The following is a 23,777-nucleotide window of genomic DNA, read 5'->3' on the forward strand; positions in this document are numbered from 1 at the left end:
TGAATACATCTCATTCATAACCACAAGTATATACAAGTCTTTAATATTTTCATAACTACAAATATTCACTCCTCATTTTCTAACTGCAATTCTTCAACGAGGAGGGCCTCTTCCCTAGCCTCTTCAAAAGTCAGGTCAGCCCTTTGCCAAATCTTTTTTTGAAGATCACATTGCAGTTGGCCGCCTTTCAGTCCCATGACAAGCTGATCTCTCAGCAGCAGGTCTTTGTCCCCCAAGCCTTGGGAAGCTTGTTGCTCCAGTCTATGAAATACTTCTCTCAAATATAGGATGAAGGCCTTCACAGTTTCATGGTTCTCCTGTTTGCAGTTAAAAAACGGAGGGCGCAAGACAGAGGCAGCTGTTTTTTTGGTCAAACCATTCATCTAACTGCTTAAATATCTGCATTCCCCTACAAAGAGCCCATCAGAAAATCTATTATTATTATTATTATTATTATTATTATTATTATTATTATTATTATTAGTTTATTCAGCAGACGCCTTTATCCAAGGCGACTTACAGAGACTAGGGTGTGTGAACTATGCATCATCACCCATGGCCTCATTATATTTCTTCACAATTTGAGGTTGCTTGATCTTCATGTATCTTTACTCTTTCTTGTCCCACCTCTCAACCTCATCCTCCTCTCCCACACCAACAAAGTTGGAGTCAGTAGGTCAGAGCGGTTGTCAAACCACTTGACCGGCACTAGTTTACCGACTAGTCACCTGATCATGATTACCTCTTTCCTTCTTGGACATCTCCTTGTCTGATTTGAGAGGTGGATTGGCAAAGCGGCAGATTCTTGCTGTTTCTGCTGCATGGATCCGCTTGTCTGTCAGCACTTCTATCACATTATATGTGGTGAAGTAATTGTCAAAGTAGAGCTTGTGGTTTGGATCACTGATTCTTTGACTGAGGTGTAGAACCACTGCAGCTCCATGTCCCATTCTTTTCTTGCTCTCCTCTGAGAGCTCAGTTGTGGCACCTTGGTAGAGCAGGAAGTCACAGACAAGGCCACACAGGAAACAAATTTTCACCCCCCATGGGTTTGGCTTGCAATACTGCTTTACACTAAGCGTGCCCTTGAAAGGCACTACCTGCTCATTTATGCACAGATCCTCTTCAAGTGGAAGCTCCAGACAGCACTTCCGAATGCAGTCACAGAGTGGACGCACCTTGAAGAAGACATCTGTGTTTCCAGCTGGCCTCTCATGGTTATTGACCACATGCAAATTTGAGCAAAGCTGGAAAAATCTGTAACATGGCAGCGTACCCTTGAAAAAGTCGATATTCGTACTGGAGTCCCAGTACATTCGCACTCGAGGAAAATTCAGTACCCCCATCCCAAATGTAGGCCAACTAAGGCTTGGATTTCTTGCACTGATGCATATTTGAACCCTCTTGTTGCATTCTGCTCTGCATACAAGTTTTTTCATTTCTGCCATCAGCTCAAACATCTCATCCGGTACATACTTGTTGAAATACTCATGTAGTTTGAGAGGAGCACTGGTATGGGAGGACAGACTTTCCCAGGCAGTCCTGACAGGGCTGAATGGATAATGATGCCACTTGATTCCTGTCTTGTTGGTAATGCTAGTATATAAGTCATCCTTGGGTTCGAAAGATGTTGTTGGGTGCTCTACTGGTTCACTGGGTGCATCAAGTTGTCCCTCTCCCTCACTCTCATCCCTCCACTGCCACTGCCTCAATCTCAACCTCTTCTTGCACCCATGGTATCTCATCTGTGTCTTCCTCTAAAATCAGTAGCAAAAATATCTATCTATATCTATTTATCTCTCTCTCTCTCTCTCTCTCTCTCTCTCTCTCTCTCTCTCTCTCTCTCTCTCAAATTCAAATGGCTTTATTGGAATGACAACATTAATCTTATATTGCCACAGCAGATATGATGTAATAACAAGAGTAGTAGTAATAACAGTAATAATAACAAGGTTATGGCAATGTGGGCAGCAGTGTGGAGTAGTGGTTAGGGCTCTGGACTCTTGACCAGAGGGCCGTGGGTTCAATCCCTGGTGGGGGACCCTGCTGTACCCTTGAGCAAGGTACTTTACCTAGATTGCTCCAATAAAAACCCAACTGTATGAATGGGTAATTGTATGTAACAATAATGTGTAAAAAAATAATGTAATTATATGTAAAAATAATGTGATATCTTGTAACAATTGTAAGTTGCCCTAGATAAGGATGTCTGCTCAGAAATAAATAATAATAATGTAACATTAATAACAATACTACTACTAATAATAATAGTGATAATGATGGTGAAAAGGATTTCTGTCTCTCCCTTTATCATTTAGTTTATTTACATGAATACTGGATAAACAAGTAAAAACAGGTATAGAAACAAAACACCAAAGGCATCTCACATGTGTTTTAAATGTTTTACTAAATTAGATTGACTCCTCCCTTACATTTACAACTCTACACTCACCAACTGTATGCAGTCTGGTTGTATCTTCAGCCTCGTCATCACTATTCAAATTCTCTATTTCTGACAAATTTCCTTCTGCCAGAAGTTCCAGGATATCTAAAGCTGTATATCCTAAGTGTGAAATATTTTTGAACAAATATTAACTTTTTGTATTGTGCTAATACATTGTTTTGAATGTGATAGCAGTTTTTAACAATACTCATAGATTTACTTAGATTTCCAAACGTCCATTGTAATGGACAACAATTTCTAGAAAAATCTTGTGTAAAAACTTATTTTGGAACTTAACACTTGAACTAACAATATCATGTTTAAATATCATGTTAAATCAAGCAAATGAGGAAATAAATGTCTAGATATACATATAAAACTGTTAAAAGTGTTCCTTACTTGGGTGGCTAAGGCGCTGCGCTGCCATGCCGAAGCTCAGTGTGGTGTTACTTGTTCAAATGTCAACTAATAAGGCAATACTGCCTTCTGATTGGTCCTTTAGCGTCCTTCAGAGTCCACTAATCACCAATCAGAAGCCAGTGATGTAATATGCTATAAAAAAGTGATGTACATTGTAATGGACACCAGGTCTGAAAGGGTTAAAAAGCATGAGTGCAAAAGCAAAATTGCACTCTTAACTTATGCGCTGGGGCGGCAGGTATATTCCAACTCCCTCTGACAGCTTCATGTAGCCTTGCTGCAGCCCACGGTTTCCCGACGTCTCGTCTGTCCCTCCGTCTGTCTGTCTGGTGCCGCAGCAGCTCCGCTGTCCTGTGTGCACGTCTCAGGTAGGAATCTCTGGGTTAAACCGGTGTCAACCGCTCCGTGGTAAAACCCCAATCAATTTTCGTTGCTATTTCTGTTACTGCCACTTGTATCTGTCAGTCATTGCTCTCTCTAATGTTCAAGAGTGAGCTTTTTAAAAGGGCAAGTGTTTATAATTTCAATTGTCAATAAGCTCTCGTTAGTCCAGGGAAAAGCACTCAATTTACGTGCAACAACAAAAGCATAGTGATTAAGTGATTTAAAAGAAAAACAAATGTGCTTAAATAATTCAGCTTGTCACACTTGTGACAGTAGGACACACAGATCCACTAGGAATGTGATCGAGATCATTGACATTGTATTTGTTAAGTTGTCAGACTCCCCCCACACTTTTTGTACAATGTACACCTTCACATGTTTAATCCATATACAATGTTCTTATAATGCTGTGAGTGTTTGGTGGCTAAGCATGTTGAGTTTATTTATCACAGAGGCAAGCAAAGAGTACTGTGCCAGAGAAAATGCGTGATTAGAGGAATTCACCGAACAATTAATTATAAACAAATTGTGTATTGGGCTGAGGAGTTCTATTGTAATTTTAAAAGCTTAATAAACATATATGAAGTGTTACATACATGGTATACATCAGAGGTTTTCAAGGGGGGTACTTCTAAGGGTCCCAGGGGGTATGCTGGATTATTCAGAAATGCACAAATAAAAATGAAAGTAAAAGAAAATAATTATTTTTTAAAGGTATTATATATTATCTAAAACACTGTATAGTTGTTGAATCTTTGTTTAGCAGCTCAAAGTGAACCGCAGATGAGTTTGGCCCTGAATCCGACTGAAGGCTCAGCGTTAAGGATTTTGCTACATTATATTAATGCACGCAAATTAGTTATGGGCAGTAATGCACAAGTGTTTTATAATATATTGATAATATATTGTACTTGTACTTACTAGAACTGAAGTCATTGTATTTTATCTTGCTCTTAATTGTATTAACACTTGAATTTGTTTTGTCTGTAAGTCGCCCTGGATAAGGGCGTCTGCTAAGAAATAAATAATAATAATAATGACCCTTATATTATTCTATTTGTAATGCCTACTGTACAAGCCACATTTAGGTGTCTGTCAGTACCTATATTGACATGGGCTGATGGAGACTCAATCTCAATTCAAACTTCTTTCAATTCAAAAGTCTTTCAATTTGTAACATCTGTGCAGCCATCCAGTATATACTGTCCTTATGAAACCAAGCTCACTGTCAGCTACATCCCCAAGCTTGGTCTGTTCAGAGAGGGCCCACTCTTTGCCTGTTACAGGATCAAACTCAATTTTCATCTCATTTTCATGAGTGTCAGTCTATGGAAAAGCAAGTTTTCATGCCAAGCAATTCACGGAAAACTACCAGGTGTTAAAGCAAATTTGCCTTTGTCTTCCTATCTTTTAGATCAATCCATTCACCTGCTTAGCTCAGAGAATCTTGTCTGTGTTTTATATTACTATTGATTGGGACATTTATAATGTAACCATATTCCTTGTCTATCTTGCACTTACTGTTGCATACAGTAAATGTAATGTTATGTAATGGATTAAATCATTTGAATTGAGATAGATGCCAGCTGTCATGCAGGAACATGCAGTCTTGTGTAAAAATACATACCGCACCCTAAAGTAATGATGCAAATTAACATGGAGATGGTTTGCTTCACAAGGAAGGCTAATACTGCATTAAACAAATCAGTGCAGGAGAGATGCAAAAGGAGAATGTGGTTTACATGCACTTTAGATACTCTAGATTCTCTCTTCATTGCATTGTCATGAGAATGTGACCTTGTGAGCACATATCACGCACATTTAGCAGTAAAAGATCAAATGCAATTCTGCACCCCAAAATGTATTCAATTAGCATAACTGGGAATTTATGCCAGTGATCTCCTATATTATTACTGCGGGCTACTGACGGCACCAGGCTATATCAACCATGTACAGAATTGAAGTAAAATATCTTTAAGCTAATTCATCTGGTTTTGCAAGATCAAAAAAAAAAAAAGAAAAACACATCAGTTAGTTCAAGAAATTTGTTCAAAAAGACAAATACAGGGTTTCATATCAGCTTGCTGGTGGATTAGAATCTACTGAGGAATTTGTTGTTATTATTATAATAACATTATGTAGTTTGAAATGTGGAAGAGTAGGGTATCCTATTGTAGATTTACTACCAGTATTTTGAAAATGTACTCTACTAAACATTTGGACTGGATATTTTTTCATATAATTTGCATAGTGGTGGATTTTAGCTACGTTCATAGGCTACCCTAAGGATCAGAATTGCTGAAGCAACCCTTCCTGTAGGAAACCATGTATATATTATATATGTACATGTATAACATTTATGGGACTATATATACACTCAAAAATTGTTTAGTAGATTGTTTTGTTTCCTTTGCTTTGCTTTTTTATGAAAAAAAAAAATGGTGGCCAATAAGTTTTTCAACACAACCTAAAACACAGTTTGAGAAAGCTACACGAGGGGGGGTCCCCGAGTGGCTCACCTGGTAAAAGCACAGCCGCATGGCGTGCAGGGTGAGTCATACAGTCAGCGCAGAACAGGCGTGTCCTTGCTATGCAAAGTTGCTGGTCTTCGCTGGGGATTCTGAAGGGAGTGTCGCATTGGCTCTGGCGCTCCAATGGGTTAGGGAGGAAAAAACGGACAGGGACTGTTTCTCCTCATCGCAATACAGCAGATCCTGCTGGCCAGGCACCCAGTGAGCTCAGGCGGGCACCTGCAGGGTTGGCCTTTGTCACCGACATCCGCTCTCGAGTTCCTTGGTGTAAAATGGGAAGCTGGCTTGGTCGTGGGGATGCTCACTGAACCTTCAGTTCTCCTGAAAGTGTTACATTTTAAATCTGTAACACTAATTAACTAATTGTTTAAATAATTGTTCTGACTCACTGTGTTTTTCAGTGGATTCGTTAATCAACAATACAGCATATCTGCCCCACACTCCCCTTCTCTTCAAAGCCACTCAGCCACATCAAAAGATCAAAGGGTGACGTCACAGAAATGTTTTACGCCTTGTTAATAATGATCTATGCATGAACAACAAAGAATGCACATAACATGATATTAAACAGGTAAGAAACTACCTGTTAAGGCAGTATGAAGTATCCTATTTACAGTTGCCATGGAAATTCAGGTTGTATTGTAAAAATATATTGCAGTAATTTCGTTGGTGGTACCGGATTTAACCCACTTTGAAATGTGTGATTCTACTTCTTTTAAATAGGGTTCTGGACCTTGGTTATATTTGACTTTCCACCAAGTGTCCGGTAGCTTTATAAACATGTACTCAAGTTGTTGCAGTAACGTTGTTAGGGGTAATGGAGGATAGGCAGATGTGATGAGTGTATGCACACTGAAAGGTACTGTAGGAGGGGCCATAAAAATTTAAACTAAAAGAATGGTACAAGTCTGGGGATGAACTTCTGTATTGTTTCGCTTGTCTATGAACCATGTCTTCAATAATACAAAATAAAATGCAATTGTTTATTTTTTCTGCCAGCAAGAAAGGTTACATTCAGGGTACAACAATTTGAGTTTTTATTTGAACAGAATACAGTGTCATTTCATTGATGGCATTCTAGACACCTTGAAAATAATGATTCTTTTTTAAAATGACGATATTGGTTCTGTGGCTGTACAATGATTCTTTGATTCCCCAACAGAAGTTATTATCTTATTCAAGGTGGGATATTGTGTCAGCTTGCATGTATTTAAAGGAAAGGGGTTATGTATTCATATGAAGGCTGAAAAGAGTTGTTCTCTAATGTGAGTCAGGTGACACTCAGTAAGTTCTGGGTGCCAGACAGAAGGTTGCTTGTTAAGGCAGAAATCAAGCTATGCAAATAAAGTGATTTGCCTTCTGGACTGCGGCTCACTCACACACGTAGAGATGTGTTGAAAAAGTCTGTGCTTGTGAGTAGAAGCAATACTTTAAGCTGTAGTGTTCCATGATAGTTTTCAGTTTTATACTAAATTATCATTTATTGGTGTGAGTTTACCACTTTAAGGGTTTTTGTAATCATGAAGCAGACTTTTCGACCACCAATTTAGCATATAGAGCTGATGCATTAGATAGATAGATAGATAGATAGATAGATAGATAGATAGATAGATAGTGAAAGAATCGCACCTCTCTGCGGTTCATTGCCCCTTTAAAACACTGACCCAACACACGCAAATGGATTTTTGAAGCGCGGTTGCGCAATTTTTAATGAAAACACAAAAACAAAATAAACAAAACAAACACCTAGCTCTCTTTGAGCACTAACTAAAACAAAACAGGAACCTAAACAACAGGACAGCTAAGCTGTTTACCTGTACAAAAACAAAACAGCACACACACAAAAAGGCTTCACTCTACCTTTTTCTTGTTTCAAAGTACGGCTGTACCCACACACCAGCACAGCCGGGCTTCTACCCTCTTCAGCAGCCGCCCAGAGCGGCCTGACTGCTCTCCTTAAATACCCTGCACCTGGCTCCAATTTTCAATAGTAGCCAGGTGCAGGTAATGATTAATCAATAAAACAATTAAACAATTAAACAAAACAATTAAACAAGACAAATGTGCATTCCGCACATTTTTTTTCTGCAGAGAGGTTTTAACCCCCTCCCTGCCATCTCACTATATATATATATATATATATATATATATATATATATATATATATCTATATATATATATATATATATATATATATATATATATATATATATTTATTTATTTTTTTTCTTTACTAAACAGAGATAATCCGTAATGTTACGTTATGATTTTCCATGCCTTGTACTTGTATGTAATTTAGGGCCAGTAGTAAATGAGATTCAATGATTCAGCACCACATAACGGCTTGTCACTCCATTCAATACACCCACTCTCTGTGTGAAGAAGTGCCTCCTGCCTTCTAACCTGGGTCTCCACTCCTCTGGTCCATGTCTCTGTGCTATATTTGAAATAATGACAGAGGTTGACTTTGTTTTTCCTTTTTAGAATATTAAAAACTCTGATCAAGTCTGTTTCTCTTGAAACGTTCACAATTTGTGCAATGTTGGAGACTGATGGCCTACTATTAGCTGTCTGTCAAAGTCGGTCAGATCTGCTGTCTTGCCCATCATGCCTGAAGCTGTACTAAAACAGGGATATTCTTATTGTGTGTATTGCATCATATATGTCAGGGACTATGTGCATAACAAACTAGTCAGTTTGCTGGAGGATAGAGCAAGTCTTTCCTCTATATGTTTTTGACAATGTATTAGAAATTACAGCTTAAAGCTCCACCTTTTAAAGGTAGGGCAGAGAATCACAGGTTAGACATGAATTGTGTCTGAACCATTTTCTGTAACTGGATACAAGGGATGATTTTAAAAAAAAGAAAATCTGCCTAGTCTGCAATGTATGCAAACCTATGTGGTTACAGGAAAACCATGAAACAGTAACCGGTTTCCACTCAAGCAACGCTACATAGACATACATACTATTAATGCTGCTCTCTGTGTTTATCAATGGGAAATGTGTTGTTTTGTTGCAGAGTCTGCTAATAAATAAGTTACAGACCCGCTTTCTGAACAGACACTGGAATACCCATCTGTAATGCACTGCCACACTATCCAAACCTTTTGCTCTAGAAGGTCAAGAAGACAGGAAAGAGTCGATGGAGAAAGTAAGAGGAAGGCTGGTAATACCAGAGAGACAAGACTGCACAAATACTGCAGCTTCCAGAAAAAACAGTTTCATCTTTTCCACATCGAGTTGCTCTGTGGTCAAAACAGGCTTGGTTAAATGCAATTGACAAAGTACTGTTTGTCAGTGTATCACCCTTAGATGCCCCTGTGCAGTAAGAATATTGTGTGTTTCAAGGACCTTGGATGCATTATAGTCTCTGTGGAGGGGCAAACTGAGCTGTTCTACACAAGTACGGCCAGTACACACTGTGCCTGGAACAGACTAAGTGTTGGAACCAACAAACAGTCATGTTATTGTTTGGTCCTGTGGTTTGAAAAACTATAAATGAATGTAGTAAAGCAGACAAAATGGGAACAAACACAAAATCCTTAATCTGTAGATCGAATAGCATTGCATAAAGGTTAGATTATTCCAAAAATAATCAGTTTGTTCGGAGAAAGAGAATCAAAGCTTCTAATCCAACACTGAGATAACCTCAGGTTACTCAATTTCCCAACAAAACAGTGTCAGAACTATTTAGGACAGAATTCTAAATAAGATCACATTATTTAAGATTGATAAATGAACCTCATTTAGTAAATATTATTATTAAGTAATATATAACCATATTAATGTCTGACAACAGTACGTGCAGAGGTATGCATAGGTACTGAGCAGATGCGTACCCGTGGTGGGGGGGGAGGGGGGCTTAGGGGGCTCCATCCCCCCTTAGCCATCGACGCGATTACAATTGTGTTTATGTTTTGTATTATTACCGACTACAAATTCATGATACAGTCATATACATGTACTGTATGAAAGCACTGACTGTGGCAAACATCGCTTCCCTCCCACCAAGTGAAACCATTTACACAGCTGACCAAATGCGACCAATGAAAACCACACCTACAAAGGCTAGCTGACAAAATGCAACCAATTAAAACTATGTATGTATTGTAGGTGATACCAACGTTTTCCAATTTTGAAAAATACGCGGTTTGCTTCTAGTTGAAATTAAATATGACGAAAAATAAAATAACATTAGCCTTATTAGAAAGTTAAACATTTAATTTGGCGGTTGAATTTTCTTTCCAGCTGAACACTATGGTTACTGCTGAGTACATTGTAATGTTTTTTTTGTATTTATTATATTTTTTTCTTTCTCCTCCAGGGTCTGGATTCCAACTGCTGACCTTTGGCACTAAAGGCAGACACGTTACAGTTTCAGGGGTTTGTAGTCATGTCTTTTATACACACATACAATGTGCCTATTCGGCCAGTAGGGGTCATTCATTACATATTTCCCCGGCGTAGAGAAAGCTCGTCCTCGAGCATAGAGCAACTGATCAGCATACATCTGAACTCAGCAATAAGACTACACATCCCATGTGAGTCGAACCATTAGTTGGGCGCCACTTGTAATGGACCCCCTTTTTTTATTATATATTTTCTTTTCCTCCGCTGGGGTTGGGATTCGAACTGCTGACTCTCGGCACTAAATACAGGCAGACAGTAGGGGGCATTCATTACAACATCATTACTGCATAAAAAAGTGTCTTAGAAGAAAAGTTAAAAACTATTGAGAGTTAAGTGGGTCTAAACAACTGGATGTTGTTCGTGATTTAAAAGTTGGCAAATGCAAATCAGTTGTGAGAGGTGGATAAAAGCGTTTTGTCCCAACATCCGTGTGAACAAGAAAAACAAGCAGAAAGAACTGAAAGTACCCTGTTGTACACTGCCTGACTCACTAACTAAGTCACAGGTTTTATTTATTTGTATTTATTATAATAGGCTGTGCGTGATTTGTAAAGAAAGGTGCCGGGCGCAAGCAGTGACAATAATACCGTCCTTAAGAACCGCACATTCAAAATCATAACACGTTTATTTGAAAGAGTATTGTACGTACTAGTGTTAGATGTTTACATTCACGTATTCTACAGCATATATAAGTACGTGCCAAAAAATTAATTAAAGGCAACCAGGACAAATAATAAATAAATACAAAAAGCCTGTATACATGTTTTGTTATGGTTTTGCATTTAAATGCTTTAAACAAACAAACAAATTAAAAGGCATTCAGACGACTACAGAAGGACGACATTGATTAAAAAAAAAATCGCACCCCAACACGAACATTGGTTTGACCCACTTCTGCACTATCAGCGATGGAGGTATGACACAGGCCCGGTTTTTGGGATGGAACCGCATAACAGTCTCGCGTTTTGATTGGTCCATGTCTGTCACATGAATATGTCGTCACACGAGTGGAAAAGCTTGCAGGCATTTTTAACATTGTGATCAGAGAGAGAGAGTGATCTGCTTTCCACAACCTTTCCATTAAAATATAATGTCGTATTACGCTGTACTGATATAACAAACTATGGGTGATTACTTTATATGAATTATCATGTTATGCACGAATGTAAGAATTGGCTTTCTGTGGTGGTGTACTTTTTTCTTTCAAGTAGCATATATCTATAATCATTTTTGCGATATATTTTAATATAAAATGTATACACTATTGCAGTTTTGTTAGAGGATACATTAGTTTATCTCTAATGTAATCACAGTTGTACATATAGACTGCCCCTGTTTTCATTTACGTCGCAATTTCTGGGCCGCTTTGCTTTTCAGATGATGTCCCAAATTCTGGGCCGCTTTGGTTTTTAGATAACGTCCCAAATTATGGTCCGATTTGGTTTGCAGATAACGTCCCAAATTCTGGGCCACTTTGGTTTTTAGATAACGTCCCAAATTCTGGGCCGCTCTGCATTTTCAAATTTAGGCCAGTTTTTGAGATATTCTGCTTAGCTGACAGCCGAGTTTCTAAGTCATGCATGCACGGTTTACCATAAACTGGACCGTTAATTCATTTAAGAGTAACCCTTAGTACATGAATCAAAGTTAATGTATTTTTACTCTCCCCAGAAAACATTTAGGAACATGGTATACCAAAAAAAAAAAAAAGTACATCTCATTTTCTTATGTAATGTCCATAAATATATAGTGAGGCATAGGGGTTTATCAGAACTTCTGGGTTTAAGAGACCAGTGCCCTTCAACAACTTCAAATAAATCTTATTGTATTGTATTAGTCAACATTTCCCTTATCTATTCCTGATAGTTTATACTGTAGGTCAGGGGTTTTCAAACTTTTTTTGAAATTACCCCTTCTATCTGGAGGTTTCAGCTTGAGTACCCCTTTACAATTTTCGCTCAACTGAATGGTACCTCAGTTACAATAAAATGGAGAATAATCTGATGACCCCCCCCCCCCCCCCTGTTTATTTAATAAATTTAGGTGACAAACTGCTGGTTTAGCAGAACAACAAACAGTAGGCTTAATTCTTAAAACTTTTAACTACAAGTATTTGGATGCACAGAATTAAAAAGAAAAGTATTGGGTTAGGAGCACACCTATTTTTTTGTAACATTTTTTAAATTTTGACAGCCTTTTGTAAAAGTGAAGGCCTTTTGATACCCAGCATACACTGCAATACCCAGCAAAGTTATACACTGATATTCTGATAGCACAGCAATTCAAATGTAGTTTGTAATTGGTTGTGTTCCTCAAATACACAATAAAAAGTGATATTTATAGGGTATACAGTTATACAGCGATACAGTGGTTTCGGACATCTAAGAACAGGTACTGCGAGCATCTGGATTCATACCCAGAGGTACTCTGTAGCCTCCTAGGACATTCACAGCTTGTTTGACACCCTCTTGTAGTTGCCCGTTTCTGCATATAAAGCAAAATGCTGTTTGTCAATCTCTCTTTTTTCTTATAAATCAGTCTTTGCAGGAATCATTCCAAAAACACTTGAATCAGTTAGGGACTACCAGTCTGACACTACAGGCCTTTAAATTGCAGTACCAATTTGCAAGTTGCTAAGTGGTTGTGTTCCTCAAATTTGCACTGCAAAGCGATATTTTAAAGAATAGGGTATATAGTGCTTTTTTTCGCCTCTGCTCGCTTTTGGTGAAAAACTATATACATACACTCAAGCTGATACTGTGATCACAAAACACTTGGAATGGACTTAAATTGGTGCTTCTGTTGCATAAATACACTACAAAATGTGCACATTTCAGGTCTTATATATAATGGACATTTTTTGTATGTATTTTGCTATAGGAAATCGCGGTCGGGGGGTGGGGGGTCCTCCTGTCGTACCCCATGAGTCCACAAATCCTGGGCCAACAAAATCACTAGCACTCTCTTTAGATGCACAACAGTCTTAGCTAAAGAAAATGGGTTCCTTCGAGTTCGTACGACCCACGACCGCCATTGGCCGAGCCTTACCCCAATGGTGTTTTTATAATGGGATTTGCCATAGGGAAGGGGGTGGTCTCTTATCGTACCCGTATCTCCACGACCCCTGGGCCAACGACTCAGAAGGGCGCTCTTTGCGTGCACAAGAGTCTTAGCTAAAGAAAGACATCAGCCACGGGTTCATACGCCACCCCACCGCCAGATGGTGGGCGTTGCCCCAAAGGGGTTTTATAATGGGATTTCCCATAGACATTTTTCAGGGTGCTATATCTCGGGTTCCGGGGGTCCCCGAGACTTGAAAATCGGTACGGAGGTCCACCTCGGGGGCCCCTGTCGATCCCTCCAAGCGAAGTGTCCCCAGCTAGAAAGGACACCAGTTTAGACTTTTTATGCCAACCTGGAGCTCAAAAGCTATTGGAAATGCAACCTTGACATGCCATCATGCTGAAAATGTGTAAATTTGTTGAAAATGTACCATTTGAAAACGGGTGGCTCCCTGTGAAAGAGGGCCCCCAGACATGACCCTAGGAAGTTCAACCCGGTTTCTAGGCCCCAGGGTCATGGAGATATGGCCCCGAAAAGGGTAGTTTTTGGACATTTTTGACAGGGCGTATCTCGGGTTCTGTGAGGGTTAGGAACTTAGGAACCATTTTCATGGTTTGGGGTGCTCCCCTGAGTCTATATCACTTTGAATGGTGGTTCTACGCGCTCGGGTTCAAGAGATATGTCTGAAATGTGTTTTTCAACCCTGCTATAGACATGAGGCTGAACACCCTGAACGCCCTGAAAATATTTTTTGCAAAGAATTGCTACGAAACTGGGCATATTACATTCAGGCTGGTCTAGAACCCTTCGAACGGTGGTTATAGGTGCTCTGGTTCGAGAGATATGACTGAAAATGTGTTTTTTAACACTGCCATAGACATGAATGGGGCTGAATACCCGAAAATATATTTTGCAAAGAATTGCTACGGTGGGTGTATGTGTGCAGGGGTTGCATGGTGGTGTGTGCGTGCAGGGGTTGCATGGTGGTGTCTGCGTGCAGGGATTGCATGGTGGTGTGTGCGTGCAGGGGTTGCATGGTGGTGTCTGCGTGCAGGGATTGCATGGTGGTGTGTCCGTGCAGGGGTTGCATGGTGGTGTGTGCGTGTAGGGGTTGCATGGTGGTGTGTGCGTGCAGGGGTTGCATGGTGGTGTGTGCGTGTAGGGGTTGCATGGTGGTGTGTGTGCAGGGGTTGCATGGTGGTGTGTGCATGTAGGGGTTGCATGGTGGTGTGTGCGTACAGGGGTTGCATGGTGGTGTGTGCGTGTAGGGGTTGCATGGTGGTGTGTGCGTGTAGGGGTTGCATGGTGGTGTGTGCATGTAGGGATTGCATGGTGGTGTGTGTGTGTAGAGGTTGCATGGTGGTGTGTGCGTGCAGGGGTTGCATGGTGGTGTGTGTGTGCAGGGGTCTTATGGTGGTGTGTGCGTTCAGGGGTTGCATGGTGGTCTGTGCATGTAGGGGTTGCATGGTGGTGTGTGCGTGCAGGGGTTGCATGGTGGTGTGCATGCAGGGGTTGCATATTGGTTTGTGCATGCAGGGGTTGCATATTGGTGTGTGCATGCAGGGGTTGCATATTGGTGTGTGCATGTAGGGGTTGCATGGTGGTGTGTGCATGTAGGGGTTGCATGGTGATGTGTGCATGTAGGGGTTGCATGGTGGTGTGTGCGTGCAGGGGTTGCATGGTGGTGTGTGCGTGTAGGGGTTGCATGGTGGTGTGTGTGCAGGGATTGCATGGTGGTGTGTGCATGTAGGGGTTGCATGGTGGTGTGTGCGTACAGGGGTTGCATGGTGGTGTGTGCGTGTAGGGGTTGCATGGTGGTGTGTGCGTGTAGGGGTTGCATGGTGGTGTGTGCATGTAGGGATTGCATGGTGGTGTGTGTGTGTAGAGGTTGCATGGTGGTGTGTGCGTGCAGGGGTTGCATGGTGGTGTGTGTGTGCAGGGGTCTTATGGTGGTGTGTGCGTTCAGGGGTTGCATGGTGGTCTGTGCATGTAGGGGTTGCATGGTGGTGTGTGCGTGCAGGGGTTGCATGGTGGTGTGCATGCAGGGGTTGCATATTGGTTTGTGCATGCAGGGGTTGCATATTGGTGTGTGCATGCAGGGGTTGCATGGTGGTGTGTGCGTGTAGGGGTTGCATGGTAGTCTGTGCGTGTAGGGGTTGCATGGTGGTGTGTGTGTGCAGGAGTCTTATGGTGGTGTGTGCGTGCAGGGTTTGCATGGTGGTCTGTGCATGTAGGGGTTGCATGGTGGTGTGCATGCAGGGGTTGCATATTGGTGTGTGCATGCAGGGGTTGCATATTGGTGTGTGCATGTAGGGGTTGCATGGTGGTGTGTGCATGTAGGGGTTGCATGGTGATGTGTGCATGTAGGGGTTGCATGGTGGTGTGTGCGTGCCGGGGTTGCATGGTGGTACACGTGTGTGGAGGGGAATTGGAGTTCAGGTTTTGCGCAAAAGAGGGGCGGGGAAAAGACTGGGAAGGGTAGGGTAAAAGAAAAATTACTACAATCATTTATTTTCACTTTCGACTCCCAGTCTCCTTTCCTTCACTTTATGATTTTATTCTGTGATTATTTAATTATTGTCAAAATAAACGGCCTTCATCTACTCACAGTTGCCGCTCCTTCTCCACCCTTGCTCTGCAGTGGTGGAATGACCTTCCTACAGATGTCAGGACTGCCCAGTCCCTGACCACATTCCGGCGCCTCCTTAAGACTCACCTCTTCAAAGAGCACCTGTAGAACTCCTCTGTTTGTATCCTGGGACACTATCACCCTTCATGTAAATGTGCTTTATTTTGCTCTTATCAGCCCCTATTTTACTGCATTTAATCCTGTACTTCAGAATACTGTAATCTGCCAAGTTTTTAACCTGTAGTACTTTGTATTTAATCACATCCTGATGTAACTATCACTATTTAATCATATCCTGATGTAACTATCACTATTACCTGCTGTATTATTGAATTGTGGTTTGTCAAACTTGTACTTTACTTGAACAAAAGTTATTGTATTTCTTGCTCTTATTGTATTACTTGTATTGTAACGCTTGAAATGTTTTTGCTTATGATTGTAAGTCGCCCTGGATAAGGGCGTCTGCTAAGAAATAAATAATAATAATAATAATAATAATTTCTGTCCAAAAAGAACCTGAAACACTACAATATATTGATGGTCGTTACATAAGAAAATGAGATGTCCTTTTCTCGGAATACCATGTTCCTTCCCAAAAATGTGTTTTAATATTAGCCTTTAATAAAGGAAAACGACTGCTTTAATTAATTTTCATGTATCTGTTTCAGTGCAATGTAGTTTCTTCACATAATAAGAAATACGGCACATATTAAGCATTGATAAAAGGTAATCTGTTACTTTTACCCTACTGTAAACAGCGATTGCCCATTCTAATCTTCCAAGACTGCATCATTGAAAAGCTTATACGTTTACACTATGATGTACTGTATTATTAGCCTCCTATTTCTATGTGTTTCTGGATGTATTGCTGCCATGTTTATAATATCTCAGGCCCAAGATAGAACGAGTTTTATCGTATAGTATTTCTGATTTTTTTTTTCTGTGGGTCTCGCTATATTGCAGCCCTCGATATATGGTGGTTTTATACAGGGCCCCACCCCGCCCCGCCCCGTGATATATGCGAGTGTATGGTGTATTTTCTGGACCTTTGCAACTTGGCTGGTAACCTGATATGTTTGGGACTGATGATGGTAACCTTAACACTGAATACTGTGGTGGCTTTAATATTGAATCAGGTATAAGAGTACAGATGCATTAAAAAAAGAGAGAATTCAGGTAACATGGGTCCTCAATTTAAAATGTATGCAGTTTTCCAGCAGGGGTGGTAAGAGACATATTTAACCAAAACCAAACTGGTTGCAGAAACTACAAAGTTTGAAATCTACTGAAAAAACAGAGCATGCACAGCACTGTGTGGAAATGTACAGATAATTGGCATCTTAATACGGAAATTTCCAGCTTATGGTATTGAAGCCTTTTCAAGCCATTAGACGTTTTAGGTTATTTTGTGATCAGAGTCGTCCACCCCCCCCCACCCCCCCCCCAGTGACCAAGGTGGACAAAACGATCTTCACTGCTCACCAGCCGGGACAGAGATCTCGTCACCTCCATGTCCCCCCATGCCATTAACCTGCTGCCGGATCGAAGAAAGCAAAGTGTACCTAGTTGAAACTAATGAAGTGTGCATTGGAAAGAGTTCTTGTGTTTGCCCAGTGTAGTTTAGAATGACTAATTGTTGTGCTGCTGTATAATCTGACAGATTGCTCTGTTGAACTAATAATAACAACATCTGTCTAACAGGTACGCACTCTGATACACACAGCATCATTAAATCTCAAGCAGAGTCAATCAAAGTGTTTTTTTTTAGAGACTGTTTTATTGTTTTTTTTTTTTTTTTTTTACTAAATAAATTTGGTATGCATGAAGGTTTTCTAGTCTCAAAAAGAAACACATTTCATGAACACCAAACTTTACTTAAATCATATAACTGACTCGAAGATAAAAGCTTTGTGAATAAATGAAAAAATGAAGGTCCACAAAAGCTAGGGATACAGGTGTTATTTTTATTGTGATAGAAAACTATGCTTTATTTAAAGCAGTCCAAGTCTAAAGCCAGCAACAAAAAAGCAGTAGGCAGGACTAATGGCAGTGAAATCTGAACGTATCGACTCCACTGCTTTACTGGATCCATGTGTGAATCTGATGATTGCTTCACATTGATACCACTAGATGTGCCAGAAACTCACAGGTGCCCAGTGGCTTTCCTAGTAAAATCACTACTACAGTGAGTATGTGGGCATTGTTAGAATCCCATTCACAGATGTAGGAGGTAAAGCTCCTTAATGCTTAACAGCACAGCGCCAGTTTTTGCCTGTCTGACAATGAAGAAGACGTTTGTCTACTGGAATACTACTACTTTCTTTAGTTATACTCTGATACTATAATTTCATATCTGAAGTTGTCTGGCACATCCACACATTAACACAAGCACTAAGTCTAATTCACACAGGAATACCTATGACTGTATGTGGCAAGGCAGAGCCCCGCTGGTAAATGTATTATTATGATTTAAAAATTAATGGTTTATTGTTGTATTGCTAAGATTTGGATGTATTGTTTGGTGTTATTGTTTTACAGCATGGATGGGGTTAAAATTCCCCATCCAGCTAAACACGTGCATAATGTGGCCGTCTCCGGATTAATTATGTGATTATTAATTTGGAGATGGCCATGTGTATGAAAGCACAGCAGCCACTCCTAGGGGGAGCAGGGATGTTGCTGGACTTTTAACCCCATCCATGCTGTAAAACAATAAAACCAAAAACATTGAGTTTCAAAACACCAAACAATACATCCAAATCATAACAATACAACAATAAACCATCCCTTTTGAAATCATAATAGATTTACCAGAAGGACTGTGCCCTGCCACATATTTACACACAGGGCTTGCCACAGTCCTTCATTACCTTTCCTCTGCAGGAGGTTCTGTCTGGCCTGGGCAAAAGCCAGGATGTCTGAGTCGGTCTGTTGGTCCCCGGTCAGAGGAACGGGGGAGACCAGCTTTCCAGGAGCTCTACAACACAAGGAACATCTTACATCTCATGATGCTGTCGCACAACACTGTCAAGACCCCTGAGATCCCACACGTAATCACAATTCTAAAAATACAGTGTTAAAAAGATTTGATCCAAGACCAAAGGGGAAGACGTGATCTCACGGTGGTGTTAACACTCAGGGAACCCCAAGGAAAGCGCAGGTGTATCCTCAGTCTCCTTTACTTCTTTGTATTATCTGTTAACAGCTGCAACTTCACGCAACAATGCACTCACATACATGTGCTGTCAAGCAGAAACAGCTTGCTATTAGATGAAAGGTCTGGTTTGGCTGTCAAAGTGATGTAAGCAAGTAGAAATAATTGAAGGGCTTTTAGTCATTTATTTGTCTGTGTGTCACTTATCTTTGTGATATCAATATACACTGTGTGGATGACAGAAGAGTTTATCTTCATGCTCTGAATGTGGATATGCATGGATATATTTTTAATATTACATTTTTACCTTCAGGGCCCCTGACGTATACATATAAAAATGGCTATCATGTTATGGGGTGTATTTTGATATATATTTATGTGTGCTTTGCTTCTGAGATTATTGTCTGTATAGGGTGGTTAAAATATGTTCATTTTGCATATGGATGAGGTCCTACTTGAAATGTTATACGGGTTCAGTTAACACTAGAACCGCTGTGGTTATACTATACTATACCTAAAACCACAGCCGGCAGTCATTTTAAACAACATCATTATTAAAATGAAAGACAAACTATCGGATACAACTCAAAAGTTTTATTCAAGCACATCATATCAAACATCTGCATAGCCGAAACGCTGCATTTAAATGAACAATTAAACATAAAAGGGTTCATTTTCTAACTGAACACATATAAAGCACTACTTCAAAAAATGAAAAACTATAATAAAACAAACATTTCAAAAGAAACTAGTGTGTAAACAGGTGTATGTACATACAAAACTGTAAAAATAAATGTAGTTTTTAATTTAAAACGAAAGTAACATATTTTTATCTCTTGCATGTGTCACTCAGTGCAGCACTGAATCCAGGTTGAGCAACTGCAACCTGCAGCTTTGCAGTTTTCTGATTGAAATTTTTCTGCTGAAGTGGCTAGCTTCAAGATGAAATCTCTCCTACTGATATTTTCCCCGGTGCAGGAATTGATGGCTGCCAGGTCCAATAGAGATAATAACAGGCTTGTATATAAATAATAAAATAGAATATTGTAGGTTATATTCAAAATAAAAACATATATTGTAAAAGACAGTCAAAATGATGGCTTTGGTGGTTCTAGTTGGGTGGAATTATAACTTCCTTATTTTCGTGATCATGCCTTTATTTTTTTTTTTTTTAATTTAGTTGTTGCCAATGGTTTTTACCACGGTTTTCTCCCCAATTTGGAATGACCAATTATTAATTTTATCCCGGTTCACCCGGTTCCTGCCAATCTGTCATTTTTCGCAATGCGGATACACAGCAAAGCCACCAGACCTATAGTGCCGGAGGACAACACAGATCTGAATGGCTCCACTGCAGACCCACAGGCGTCCTATCAGCCACAGGGGTCGCTAGTGCGCTGTGAACTGTGGATTGCCCTTCGATCTAATCCTTCCCTACCCGGGCGGCGCTCTGCCAATTGTGCGCCGCCTCCTACGAACCCCCGGTCACAGTTGGCAATGATATAGCCTGGATTCAAACCTGCGATCTCCAGGCTATAGGGCGCATCTTGCACTCCACGTGGAGCGCCTTTACTGAATGCGCCACTCGAGAGCCTGTGATCCTGCCTTTCAAACGGCATCAGGGTATTTAATGCATGTATTTAGGAAAAGTCATAACATGACTAAGACACGCAGAGTAATTTAGATTTGAAAACCTCAAACCGTCAAAATGACTGCCATGGTGGTTCTAGTGTTAAAGGGCAAAAGAGTTATTTGTGGAAAACACAAACCATTGTGGCTTCATTGTTTTTACAGTGTATCCAGCAGGCTTTAAGATCATGCAGCTGAGGCTCCCTAGTTGTGAGCCAATGAGAAGCAGTGGAATTATCCTTCTCATTGGTTTACAACCCTGTTCAGACAGTCACAGCAGCAGCCTGCTGTTTGCTACAGTGTCCAAACTCTCGTTTGATTTCTAAGCTGTCTGAAGAGTGAACCCACGATTTTACTGTATCAACCTCCCCCCCCCCCCCCCCCCCCCAAAAAAAAAAAGTTTTCGGTATGGTTCACTGGAAGTTGATGCCGTGCAACTCTCCAAATGGCTTCTCGCAGATGACTCTCTGGATGTAGAAGCATGACTCGATTTGAAGCTTCTATATTATAAAATAAGACTCATTAAAATTAAACTACCTTGCAATACACCCACACTCTGATTCTCCAAGTCATTTGAAATGTTAGGGTTATCCACAGCACATAAGCAAGACAACTGCATAAGCCCATATCTAGAGCAACAGCTGTCATAGCAAAGTGACTGAATATGCATTTACAGTCTGGAATTTGCATTGTTTTTTTAATAAAGGGAAAAACTGGTAATGGTGCATATTAAGCATGTAACAAGCTATACACAGGTAAATAACATTATGGGATTAAATAACAATTGGGATTGTTTAACTGTTTTTGTATAGAGTGAGCTTTCGGCCTCTGACACGGGGCCTGGTGATTCCAGGGGATTGTGGCTGTGTTTTGGAGCTAGCAGCGGAGCTTGTGACTGCATTACACTGAAGGACCTACCTCAGGTCTGAAGCAGAAGGGACAACAGCAACACTGGAATCTCCCTGCATCACCAAATAACAGAAAATGCAGGAAGCGATACTATCGATACTATCCATTATACACAGTGTAAAATAATCCTAAAATGAATGTGAGCTTCAAACAAGGTATATTTGTATTGGGTACCCAGTGACATGCCCAGTTACTACCGCTGTGATGGGGGAGTCGTTATGCAATTTAGTTAATCTTATACTGGAATTTGTATAATTCCCACTCACCTGGTAAGGTGTGTAGCTGTGGGGAACCATTTGTTTATTTTATGACACATCATGCATAACTGTTAAACACTCAATAGTTCTGAATTTAGAAATATATTTTATGATAAAATAAATTAAAAAAAAGTTAATTGTCTGAAAGCAGCACCAGGTTTAAAAGCTTCCCTGAATGACACAGTAAAGAATAAAATAACTTTTTTTCATGCAGAATACCTTGCCATTACACTGCAGTCCACATGGGGGCAGCAGCTGAACATCCTATTGACAGCTTGACTGGGATAATCCAATCTGAAGGCGTGCACCCTTGGGGTTTGCACTTTGAGAAATGCAAGTTCTCTTAAATTAGATTAGGTTTGGTTGTACTGATTCACAGTATCCTTTATAATCATGACAGTATCATTGTTACTGTTATGTTGTTTACAAGAAACTTTTGAATACTGTACAGCCTCCTATGGACACTGCTAGGTTTACTATACCTAACAGTCTTTCATGAGGTCACAAATGGTTGGCTTCAGTGTATCTTGCCGGTAAACAAAGGATAAGTTAATATAGTGTAGGCCCAAGAGCTAACCTTCACAACACAAAAACAACCCAACAGGGAGCTGAGTGGTGCTGCCAGTGTATTGGCAAGACTTTTATTCCATTCACCTGTGGAATCTTGTCTCATCTTACCAGTGAAATGAGTTTGGTGGCCTCAGCCTAGTCCGAGTGTGCATTAGTCTATACCATAAAACCACCACACAAATTGCCATGTGTCATCAAACAAGCAGTGTCTGCATGAGAGCGGCACAGGACTTAAAGCTGGGTGTGTTCAGGTCAGGATTGAGGCGTGCTGAGGCATTGATCTGTGAGGGGCATCTGTGTGCCCACTGTCCCTTAGCCTTTTTCAAATAGTGTGTTTTTACTTGTGCCCAATTTCAAATTCATACACATATTTGACTTCCATTCCCTCTGTCATGCCAATTCCGTCTTTGCACCTGGCTATTTGTATGTGTTGATGTAGGTCGCGGTGGTCTATTTTTTCATGGTTCTGATAGCTGTAACTCTGTCATGACACACATGTTTATTACAATCTAGTAGAATCGCAATAATTGGTTGAAGAAATCTGCAATGTAAGTTAAACTGGAAAAAATCTGTAATGTGTACAAACTCATATGGTCACATAGCAGGCAGAAAACCACCACTGGAATACACAACTCTGACCACAAGCGGATCAAGATGTATTGATCCCATAGACAACAAGCTATAGACTCGCTACGGTGGCCCAAATCAAAGAACTAGAACATTTCATCCGGTCACATGGTCCTATAAGTCATCCTTTTGGCCAGTCAGTGTAGGGGAGTGAAAATGTATTATAAAACAGAGCTCATTTTTTAAATGCATATGTGTAACCAGTGGCTTCTTACCAGGTTTTGTGATTGCTTTGCTGAGATGCTGTATTAGGCACTTGAGGGGTCCTACAGGCATGTTCTAGGGCAACTGTTCCTGACCGTTCCTCCTGTGGCTATAGGAATAATGAAAAGCATGCAAATCTTAAAAATAAAAATAAAAACATTCATTGATTTGCTAAAGTATGTGCCAATTGAACCCAAGAATTTCTTAATTACTGATTACATTGTGTTCCCCAATTATTTTAAATTAGATTTTTCAACCTCAGTTTCCAGGTAACAAAACAGGGCACTGAAGTGGTTAATTTAAATTATTATTGTTTTTAAATTGCAATTGTGTTTAAGTGCTTTACTTCAGCCACTGTGGTGCACAGACCTTCAGAAAATGCCCACATTTGCCCTTGATCAATCGGCTCGCTAAAAGACCAGACAGACAAAGAGCAAGCACATAGCTGGTCAAAACTGGGGTGAAAAATGTATGTGCTCAAACTGAAGCTTTCAAACTGTCAAGAGTTTAAATGAAATGACAGCAAAACCTTTCTGTGTTTCAT

The 23,777-nt window shown here is 40.3% G+C and overlaps 1 protein-coding gene across 1 annotated transcript in view; it reads right to left on the minus strand.

Annotated features, from left to right (window-relative positions):
• Nucleotides 1-608: 608 nt before the first annotated feature.
• Nucleotides 609-23,777, minus strand: part of LOC117411213 (kinesin-like protein KIF6) — a 133,478-nt gene continuing 110,309 nt past the window's right edge. Inside the window, exons 14-17 of the mRNA XM_059025959.1 lie at nucleotides 21,585-21,628; nucleotides 18,754-18,860; nucleotides 743-988; nucleotides 609-646 (exon numbers count right to left, since the gene is read on the minus strand). Of these exons, the coding sequence (XP_058881942.1) occupies nucleotides 609-646; nucleotides 743-988; nucleotides 18,754-18,860; nucleotides 21,585-21,628 (435 nt within the window). The remainder of the gene's footprint in view (nucleotides 647-742; nucleotides 989-18,753; nucleotides 18,861-21,584; nucleotides 21,629-23,777) is intronic.

Source organism: Acipenser ruthenus, chromosome 6 (genome assembly GCF_902713425.1).
Source record: "Acipenser ruthenus chromosome 6, fAciRut3.2 maternal haplotype, whole genome shotgun sequence".
NCBI classification, from domain to species: Eukaryota; Metazoa; Chordata; class Actinopteri; order Acipenseriformes; family Acipenseridae; genus Acipenser; species Acipenser ruthenus.